Source organism: Hyposmocoma kahamanoa, unplaced genomic scaffold, assembly GCF_003589595.1.
Source record: "Hyposmocoma kahamanoa isolate Upper Pololo Valley unplaced genomic scaffold, ASM358959v1 88, whole genome shotgun sequence".
NCBI classification, from domain to species: Eukaryota; Metazoa; Arthropoda; class Insecta; order Lepidoptera; family Cosmopterigidae; genus Hyposmocoma; species Hyposmocoma kahamanoa.
Window position 1 is genome coordinate 21997224 of NW_020654466.1, and position 11211 is coordinate 22008434.

The 11211-nt window shown below is 37.3% G+C and overlaps 2 protein-coding genes across 5 annotated transcripts in view; one reads left to right on the plus strand and one right to left on the minus strand.

The window, feature by feature from the left end:
- Positions 1-3: 3 nt before the first annotated feature.
- LOC113236055 lies at positions 4-8645 on the minus strand. 2 transcript variants are annotated; one of them, XM_026472047.1, is made up of 6 exons: positions 8464-8645; positions 7991-8173; positions 6562-6706; positions 5513-5780; positions 3934-4092; positions 2472-2651 (listed from the first exon to the last, which is right to left on the minus strand). In XM_026472047.1, the coding sequence occupies exons 2-6, from the start codon at positions 8064-8066 to the stop codon at positions 2472-2474; spliced, it is 828 nt and encodes a 275-aa protein (XP_026327832.1). In that variant the 5' UTR covers positions 8067-8173; positions 8464-8645. The 2 variants fall into 2 exon arrangements, with proteins under 2 accessions (XP_026327833.1, XP_026327832.1); XM_026472048.1 differs by lacking the exon at positions 8464-8645 and having other exon boundaries at positions 4-2651; positions 7991-8066.
- A 241-nt stretch (positions 8646-8886) lies between these two features.
- LOC113236053 (SPRY domain-containing SOCS box protein 3) overlaps positions 8887-11211 on the plus strand; it is a 25036-nt gene continuing 22711 nt past the window's right edge. The window contains exons 1-3 of one of the 3 annotated variants that reach the window (XM_026472046.1): positions 8887-8991; positions 10025-10137; positions 10709-10905. In XM_026472046.1, the coding sequence (XP_026327831.1) occupies positions 10026-10137; positions 10709-10905 (309 nt within the window). In that variant the 5' untranslated portion in view covers positions 8887-8991; position 10025. Of the gene's footprint in view, positions 8992-9775; positions 9866-9988; positions 10138-10708; positions 10906-11211 lie in introns of those variants that run through there. The other 2 variants (XM_026472045.1, XM_026472044.1) reach the window with 2 other exon arrangements.

The window sequence follows — 11211 nt, forward strand, 5'->3', positions numbered from 1 at the left end:
ATATGCCATTTGACTATAATAAAATTCTAATTGATAAGGAAAACCAAATGTTAATTTTTAATTTTATTTCGTACGTTATTACTTTTAAAATTAATATTTTCAGGTTCACAAAAAATTTACATTTTGAATTACATCACTTTATTATAGAGGGTCCCCTGTGCGATTCCATCGTGAGTGGATTGTTGTGAGATTAAAAAAAAAAATATCTATAAGTATGTGTAGGAAAGCTCAAAATATTTAATTACGCCATTTTTATACAAATTCTACGATTTTTTTTCCTCCAAATTAAAAACAATGTTAAACGATTTATTAAATGTTACAGACATTCAACATACGCGTGGACACCTTACTTTATTATAATAGAAATTTAAAACATTAATAAATATTGGGGTTTAAAATAATGCACTCTGCATTAAATATCGATACAAAACTAGTGAAATATCTAGAATTTTTGCTGGTACATTGAACACCTTATTAATTGTTATTTACAAAACGAAATAACAGGCTTTTACAATGCCTTATAAATTATATATATATTATATATATCATACGCCCATACTTACTCTATAATAGGAAGAATGTCATCATAATAATGAAGGATATAATAATCAATAATAATTATCCCTTGCATTCTTCTAATTCCTTCCATGAGATTGTTTTGCTCTATGGCAACACATATGTATGTTCGTTTCATGTTTTAAACATTTAAAGCATTTTCCTAGTTACAGTTCAGTGGCATCGTCCAATATTATAAATCTAGCAGGGTGAGAATAAAACGAACGTGTACTTTTGTTCATAATGTCAACTTCGAACAAGAGAGCTTTATACGTTAAATCTAAGACTTGTTATGTATGAACAGGTCACAAAAATATATACTAGGGAAGTAAATGCCAAGATAACATGAACTTTTGGTACCCTATTGGTCCATTTCATTTAATATTATAAATAACGTACAATCACATGCAAATATTATTCGCAAATCTCATTCAATTCAACAATTTGGAAGATATATTTTTTTTTATATCAATTGCTTTGATATACATTGTCAATACATTTTAACTCTTCCAAACGTGGTTCTGTTTAAAGACTTTCGGTTATAAAATTTTATATATACAGACAGCCAAAAGTATTTTTTATTATGCTTTAATGATGTACTGAAATCTGAGTTAATCTCGATTCTTACGAAAAATATAAAATATGACGAATGCCGTCATATTTTGTGCCGAGTCGGGATAAACGTCGCCTCTGGAACCAGTCCGGGGCTGTCCGATTGATTTCAGGAATGTACATTTCACTCTGAACTTTCAAATTAAACGGGTAAAAATCTGGTTACAAAGTTCACCAGCCTATTCAAGGGATCTACGGTATCCGAATGAAATTGTCACTATCTTTCCAATATACCAGTAGTAGATAAGAGAAACATTGAACACCGGGAAAACTTGGAAACATAGAAAATATTTCCGAACACTATTGCAGCGTCCATTTAGCGCATAGTTTGCCCCAGTGGGCGTTGAAGAGTTCTAGGAGGGTAGGAGCCTAGGGAGCAAATGGTCATGCTGTTCTGCGTGAGGGGGTGCTACCGCATTTCAAAAGATCCTGACTGATCTATATAAACTACAGTACATCTCTTATACTTTCGGACTAATTACTGTGAAAAGTGCATAAAATAACTAATTGCAATCAGTTGACGTTACTACTTCACCAATTGATAACGAAGAGTGAATGAGCCGTTTATCAAGTCAATCCTGATTAAACCTGCGTAGAGAGTGTTTCCTTCGACGTCTCCCTTTTCGGTCCTAACTCCGACATACATATAACATAAACGATAGTAATTGACTATATAAAATTTTGTATTTCTTTGTCCAAAATACATGAGTCGACAAGCTATTAACGCCACGACAGCGTCCAGAAATATCCATGATTTCCAGAGTTTTCCGATGTTCAATGTTTGTTAACTACAACTATAGGAATACCTTTAGCTGTCTTTTATAGGCTTGGTTTACTATCCGTGTGCGTCTTATCCGTTAGCGTTAATTCTTAACTACGCGACGAGGCAGGGTTCTAATAGGGTAAGGTTCAATTTGGGGTGTACTTTTAAGAATGATTTCAAATTCTAGCGCAATTTTATACGGTCTGTCATACAAATGTTGAGCAAACTTCAGACCACATTTTTTACTGTTGACACTTGACATCTGTAAGCACATTTGGAAACTTGTAAGGGTCATTTTCCTGTCAAGCTGATATCCGTGTCGCCGAACGCATCTGGTGTGACAATAAGCTTGAAACGCAGTTGGAGCAGACACAGACAGGCATGTGAAGTTTAATCAGCTCCACAAGAAATACACCCCTAAGGCGCACTGTGCTCTAAGGCCAGTATTTTTGAGCAATTTAGAGACAAATGTGGAAGAAAAACCTCACCCAAGACCGTCTGGCAGTTAGATGATGAACTCCTGGCTCGCCGGTGGGCTTAGCTAGCTGAGAGCACTGTACGCCGGAGGGCTGGTCTCTCGCGGCTGGTCGCGGCTGCTGGGAAGCAGGACTGCGATGTGGTACGGCGGAGGAGCCTCGGGGGAAATGGTCGCTTCGGCCTGGCGGTTCGATTGAAGCAGCGTCGTGAGGGATATGTCGTCGGAAGGTTCGGAGGGAGGTGGCTGTAATGAACAGTCAAGGTTCCAAAGTCAAATGGCAACTTTACAGAGACACTATTTGTTGTCGACTGAAAGAATTGTCGTCCATGGTTTTTTTTTTGAAGACGGAGTAAAATGACATTTGCTAGGTTGCCAGTTTTCATAAAGTTTTAAATAATCATGTAGTTGTTATCGATAGATTGTGAAAGAAGGTAACATTTTGCCAAAAAGTCTCAATTGTGAATGTTACTATATACGATCTAATAATTACTGATTGCGTTATTGCCTTCTATATTTCTATTTTGGCTGTTGACCTACTAAAAAATTTACATTTCAAATGAGACTGTGCTCAGTAATTGGACGAATGATAATTTGTCGGCTTTTTATTGCATAAGCATAACCAACATTCAGTCGATAGTCGATAGAATATTTATCGACTGCAAGCACTAGCTGCTTGCAAGCGAGCAGCACTTGTGCAATGAACTGTCATTTTTCTCCATCTTCAAAACAGACCGCCTATTCATTCGTCTCATCGAGTATATAACCAGAAATAGAGACGAAATAAGACCATATATTTCTGGTAACACATTAGCGATACAGCTCTTATAAATATCAACTCCCGTTTGCACTGAAATATAGACAGGCCAACTACTGACCTGTGTGTACGTCTCCATATATTCCAAAAAGTATTCTGTATTTATTGTAATAGAGATAATATATCTAACAATGCCGTGCTGTTCTATTCGGTGGTGTGGGAAAAACAGCAAAACATCTAATTACTAAACAAACGGAATCACATTTCATCGGTAATTAAATATTAAATATGTAATTTTGCAATTTTCGTCCATTATAGCAAAGCTCAAGTTATCTGGTCGATTTGAAGTGAAACAGTTGACGACACCCGTCAATTGTTTCGAACTCGGGCTAGCCAATCGGAGCGCAGTTGTCACAGTAATAAATAAATAAATAAATAAATAAATAAATAACGCACACACTCAACATATCCCCGCACTAGGGAAACCCTGTGTCGCGGGTACCATGGACGCACGCATAGACAACCACAAATTACACCCAAACTCACGAGAGAAATAATTGTAGGCCATACAACTATTTCTCTCGGCCCGGGAATCGAACCTGGGACCTCTGCGTGGCAGTCCGGCGTGGTAACCGTTCGGCCACGGAGGCAGTTAAATCATATGGCAGAATAGTTTTCAAACAAATTAAATGACATTTCGTCTCTATTTTTGGTTATATACTCGATGATTCGTCTATATTAAGACACAAATGGCTATGTACGATAACTCACAGGTCTATCCCTTTGTGCAGTGGAAGAAACGCGGTCGGGCGTCTGCAGCGGCGGCGACTTGGCGCGGCACATGGACAGCGCGCAGCCCACGCCGCACACGCACGCCACTGCTGCGCACACCACCGTCGCTTCTGTGCCAGAAGCGTTGTCGCGCACCACCTGACCAATTTCAAGACAAGGCTTTTTATTAAAAGGAGAGAAGTGCACATTTCAGCTCCATCTAACCTGATGGAAAGTGACAAAGGAGGTCTACGATGGATCATGCACGCCTGTATAATGCCAATTCACTCTTGTCTTCAAAAGGCCTAAGTTACAACGTTCAGGGAACCAATCTGCGAGTAGGGAATCCCACTCCATTGTTATTTTAAGATAATTTTGTATATTATTATTTCAATTGTAGATAAATAAAGTTCTTTATTATTATTATTATTATTATTATTATTATTATTATTATTATTATTATTATAAATGTGGAAATGTAACGGTTCGTGCTAATTTTGGGGATATCTACAACAGGAGTGGAAACCCTAGCCTACGTCCAGTCCCCCGATGATAGAAAAGGGAGTGATTTCAGCACGCAGTCTCCTCGGAACTCCCTATCTCTCGGGTCGGTAGATAGCGACATACCAGTGGTGACTAATGGAATTTAAAAAATCCTAGCAGTTGCCAGGTGGTGACAAATAGGATAAACAATTCCAATTGATGCTAGTGTTTATTTATTGCCGCCATCGAATACTAAGCTACAAATAATCATTTCAAAAAACATTATAATACATTTACGATCATTTCATTATAAAACTGAACTATATTAAAAAATATTAAGCCAGCTTAAAAATACTAGAAAAATACTAAATAAATCAACTTTTGTCAATTAGCAACACTATAACCGTTGTTTCAATTTTTTCATATTTATTTTAAAAAACGCGTTCACACTATCTGGGGCCATACTATGAACTCTTATTACAGTTCAGTATAGGTTCGTAACGACAAAGAAGCGGGATGGTGATATACACTTCAAGTAGCGCTGTCTCACAACGATTTATTTTAGGTCTTAAACTGAATCGTAATAAGAGTTCATGGTAGGGCCCCTGATTAAAATCATAATAAATGGTGGGATTACAATTGTGATTTTAAATTATTGTATGTACTGTATAAAATCACTATTTTAAATATAATTATTGAACTCGAATTTTATTTTATTCCCCTTCGATGGCGGCAATAAACAAACACAAACCCGGAAAATAAATCGTCGACAGCTAAAGAGGGTAACCAGATGCGTCTATTCTTAAACTGTCAATGGCCAGTCAACCCGCGACCATAATACAGTAAAAACCTGGAAAAACATGCCATGATAAGAAATTTCGACTAAAACGGCAAGAAAACTGTTTAAACCCAATAGAAAAATCTGTAACAAACACATAGAGAAATTCGTAAAATCTGCTGACTCAGTTGGTAAGAGCGGTGGTTCCGACATGGCGACAGAGGCTGGTTCGAGTCAGTCAGATTGCAGGAATTTTTCTTTGTGTTCTCCGACCTTTGTATTAATAGTATATAAACTGACCTGCATAAATAAACTAACCTGTCGGTCAAAATAGTACTTAGCACCAGCCAGAAACAGTGTGGCAAGTGCAAAAGATACCAACATCCCAAACTTCAAATGCGGGGCCATCATTGGCGAGTGATGGAGGCCCAACGCCGCCGTCCGCAGCAGGGTGTCAGGTGTAACGCTACGGGCAGCTGCCAGGGAAGCGATCGTCGGCTGTGGAGGCTCCAAGGGGATCTCCACGTAAAGACTTGACTCGTCATTTTGACGCCGAGATGTGTGCACGGCCGGCGTCGGTGGTTGGCTGTTATGGAAAATATTCGACATTAAAACTATAGTCAAATAGAGACTTTATAGTAAAGGTTGTTATACGCCGAGAAACGAAGTGTCGGTAGAAGGCGGTACTCCTGGTTAAAGAATTTGAGGGAATGATTCGGCTGCAGTACCGCCTCTAAAGTCAGGATTGCCATAATGTTGTCCAACCTCTGATAAGAGACGAACCGCAAGAAGAGCAAAGGTTATAATGAAACTTCTGCATAATTCTAAGGCGAATATTCGTGGTAGTGATCCTAAGTGGATCTCACGGGTTGTTTATATCTATGATATTTGAAATAAATGATAAAAGTCTATTTACAAAGAGCAATCCCTAGTATTTCATACCCATTCTTCTCAGAGGTATCTGCCTTACGAATGAATAGTATTGTTTAATCAATATGACGATTTCAAGAGTAATTTGCTTACCAATGAAATCAAGATATTTTTGAATATGCATTGTTGAAATAGAAGTTTAGTGTAGAAACTTCGAATGTGGCTTTATCACTGCAAAAATGTGGCTTTTAATATAATGATGAGGAAAAACCTATGATAACGAACATGGTTTGACAAATTTAATTGTAAACAAACGCAGCCTCTATTTGCAACGGCCCGAGTGAGGGGCAGTAATTCCCCATTTGCTATCGAAATATTTATGCAGTGATGAGATAAAGTTGTAAGTTATATTTATACACATCATCCAGCAATTTGAGCTATAAAACTATAAAAGATGTTAGTTTTTGTGGACTTGATAGAAAAGGCTGAAGTGTCACCCGTTGTGGCGGTGGCGGTGGTGGCGGCGCGGCGGGCACTCGAGGGGCGCGAACCGATGCAGCGGCGCCGCCATGCCCTTGCGGCCCGCCACGCCCGGCCCCGGCCCCACGCCCTCGCAGACGCGCCCGCGCGCCCGCCCCACGCCTGTGCACACGTGCCCTAAACGTTCTCATCTCTCCCATTATCTTTACACTTAAACCAATCGACATTAAAAAGTTAAAAATGTCTCCTCTATACTCACATGGTAACATGAAATACAGTTTACTATGTAATGACTGTGACTACTTCTTTATGTAATTCTATGCGGAAACCATAGAAAAAACATTTTTTAACTTTAGATCTACGTTTTCATTTGGCCCCAAACCTTGGATTCAATGTTCTTGATATGATTTATGGTTCAGTTTCAGAGATGTATCGAACACATTAAGCAGTGTTCAAGCACGCAAAGTGAAATCCACATGGCACATACAAATATTGATGTTGCAAGTATGTTTTTCTTTGTACTCGGGTTTTACCTACCGCAGGTAGTAGAATGGATAAATGTACAAATTATAACCTATGTTGGGTATTTATTACTGCATATGCCGATGCAGCCCATGAGGGCTAATAGCAACTTATAATTTTTTCATTCCATGACTAAACTTCAACCAACTGATCATGGTCAGCAATTTCCCAAGCCAAATGCCAATCTGCGTTGGAAGAAAAACATTCTTGCATAAGTAAGGGTGGTTTTCTTTGTACCTAGGTCGTATTGATCACAGATGATTGTGCAAACAAGGGCACACGCTGTTGTTGCACATACCCCTCTCATTGACTATGTTGTTTAAACCTAACTTGATCATATTTTTTTCCTTCGAGGTAGGACTTGTGCAAATTTATTATTGTTTAAAAAATAAAAGACATGTTAATGGTAGTTACAAACAGTTTACTAAATAAAAAAAAATTTTAAAGATCTAATCATGTGTGGTCTGGTGGGCTGGCATCATTTTTCAAAACTTTTTGTCACATGCGTCCTGTTTTGTCAAGGCAGTTTAAATATTGTGTGGACAGTCGGACACACAGCTGAAAGCCGGACGGGACTTATGGCCAAGTTATATACACCTCTCTTACATACTATGGAGTGGTATAGTATAGAATTGAAATTTGGAATTATTTCCTTACCATTACCAATTGTTTAATAGATACTTGGAAAACAACTGCAGACATATTACAATGTTCTGCAATTCTAATGTAATAATTTCCCAAGCAACATTATTCATTTCTTTCAATGTGCATTAGGCCGTTGCGAAGTATGATAACATGATACCCTGTTTTCAGAGAAAACCCATACTCAGTCAACTAAGATCACAGTGAAGTTGTAATAACTTTGTAGGTCATTGTACTCAGATTGGGGAGTTTAGGCAAGGGTCAATTGTCACGGACACTTACCAGAAGATAAAGAAGATGGCACACGGTGGCGGCCGGTGTAGGCGCACTGGCTGCGCTTATCGATCCAGAAATGCATCGGAGCGCTTCACACGACTCCGGGTCGACTCACTGCACTCACTTCTTGTCGACACTCACGCACTCATTCCACTCACGATTTGCACGAGAGCCATTCTGTAGACGACTCTATAGACATGGGACATTATTGATATTGCAAGTTACTTTAGGAGGATCATAATGACATATTGAATACATAAAGATTCAAGGTGGATTTGAGAGCTAGATATTTGGATAGGCGCAAAAATCAAGAGGGCTCTCCCTGTTCATAATATGTAAGTACAGCAGCACATATAGTACCAAAAAATCATTTCTAACTTCATGCTATTGTTATTAGTAAATAAATAAGTTTGGTATTAGAACGCAAAGACGCTTCCAAACATAGATTCAAAATAAAAATAATTAAAATAATGTTATACCTGTACACTTCGTTGTTACAACAATGCTAGCAATACAAGTTTTTATAACATCAATATTCACATAAGTGGGATGCCGTTCAATGGTTCTGCAATAAATACAGGCTAAAATAGGTAAATAATTAAAATTTTCCTACAAACGGCCACCATTTTTCACAGAACTTTCCTTTTGACAGCCATTTGTGGGCGGGTTCAAGGCGGGGCTTCCGTCTCTGTGCGCATTGCGCGGGAAATCACGAATGAAAATCCCAATACTACCAACATCATTAACCAACTAAAAATCGATACATCTTACTTTGGTAATGTGTACTTCTACTTGTTGACAGTAATTAACCTTTAATAAATAGCATGACTATTTATTAATCTTGCGCTTTGTTTCTGATGGTTTTTGCTTTTACGGAAATTGTGAGAAATACTTATGGAACCTGGCATCAATGCCGGCGATTTAGTACCTTGGCGAGATCTTTTTAGACTTGGTATAAATCAAATATTGCATTACTTTATTGTAAATAATTACGTTTGTAAATCTTGGTGAGTATTATTGCATAAACATATACATTTTGTGTTTGAGCATTATTCATCTCATCTCGTCTATAGCTGTTCTACATACCTATTTTACATACATTAATGCCCGTTGCTGGTAAAAGAAAACATTATTTCACCAAGTTATATTAGTATGCATTCTAAAACATTAAAACATTACAAGACATTAAAAGTTGTAGTTTAAAAAAAGGTTTTGTCAATAATTTTCATTACATATTCCCAAATAGCGTGATGTTGTGTCCGGTTGTTTCTTTCAATAAAATAATATATTTATTAGATATAAATTTAATTCCTTATCTAAAAATAAAAGTTATTTGTTATAAGTCTAATTGAACGTGTATTGCTCCCGAATACATTCTTCTTCTTTTAACTTATTGACGGTGCCCTTTCGTGATTTCGCATTAGCGGGTTTGCTATCATAGTTTTAAAAATTCCCGCTGTTTCGTAGAAAGACCTAGACGTTTCCGGAAAATTCTGCACATGTCATCTGCAGTTCCGTTTAGAAATCAAAAAAACGAAAAAAATCTAATATAGTTGCTCTAAAATACAAATTTAAAAATTAAAAATTAACCACGTATGGTATAAACTCAAGCATTTTATAATATCAACGTTTATGTAAGTTTGCACTAATAAAAACGACAGAATATTTAATTTCACTGATTTATCTGAAAGAATTGTTTTTGAACGAAACGGAATTTGTAGTTCTTGTAGTCGTTTAAATTATAGCTTCGTATAATTGGTTAAGACACCACCGCTGTACACCTACATCATCATCTCGATCAATATTCTGTAAAGTGGTGCTGTAGTAAAGGAACTTACAGTGTGCCACCGCAATAGTCTTGTGAAACGCGGGTTGAAAAAGGTATAAAAACCCAGCCCCACTGTTGCCAACGTAGTAATTCTGATTCAACTGTAGTTTGTGTGTGACGTGTTTATTTTCTGAGACTCGTTACTTTTTGCGTGTTGTTCTTTTTTCCTATGTATGTGCTATGATAATACCTCTTGAAACATTACCTCTCAGGATGCGGACGAACGGTAGATTCGCCAAACCTTACTGCCAATGTTGGAACAGGCATGCTCCACTGTCATGGACTCAGATCGAATCGCGTTGTTCCTGCGGAGAAGAAAGTGATGGTTTGTATTGTTCTAGATAATTTTTGTCGCGTCCTTCCACTTGCGTGTGTACTTTAGTATATCTTTTATATTTAAACGTTTCATGATTGTTAGGTTGGGTTCGTAACACGTTAAACTCAACAGCTGTTCTAATTGTTAGTTTCCTCCTTGTTTTTGTTGAGACGAAATATTTATAGTTAGTTTTATATATTTGATTTACAGACGTGAATTGTGTTAGTTTATAGTTAGGTGAATAAACTATTATTCGTTATAAACGAGGTGGGTTCCTAATCTACTCCATATGTTGTAATTTATGATAAATTTAATATATTAAACAATAATTGTGTTTAGCACTTAAATTTTGGTACGAAATATGTGTGAGGATAAGAGCCTCAAACGACTTTAATTAAAAAATATTATTCTAGGAGGGCGTCGATTTTTCCTTGATGTCATTTGCAGTAGATTTCAAAATTTGTAATGTTGCTGTAGTGCAAAAAAGTTGCTTGTTTCTCTATTGTTAATTCTTAAATTTCCACGTACCAAATGTAAGTGTAGAAGGGGTATAAAATTGAAATTTCTATTGTCATTGCAGCACAGGAATGGAACTGGGAGCAACCGGTCTCCACAGGCCCTGGCTGGGTTGTGGTTAGTGAGAACAAGAAGCAGGTCACATTCCATCCATACTACAGTTCTGGTACCGCAGCAGTCAGAGGAGACACTGCATTATTGCATGATCATCATTATTACTGGGAGATCAAGATGCTAACGGAGACTTATGGCACAGATATTGTGAGTATTTTGTTTAATAATATATTCTTCTTTGCTGTGTTCTTCATAGGTTTTTTGTATTCTTCATTGTTGTGAACTTCTGAAAACCTTCCTTATATCACTGTATTGTCTGTGGGTATGGCAGTGGTAAGGTAAACTTGTGAAGGGTTTCCTCTGATTGAGCCAGTGTGTATAACCATCTGTGCTTTCTAAATAAACAGGGGGGTTTTGTTTGTGAGGTCATGTGATATTTAAATTAATTTTAATAATTATTGTTTTATTTCATTGACTTACAATTATATGGACGTCGGGTCCGCGCTAAAAAGT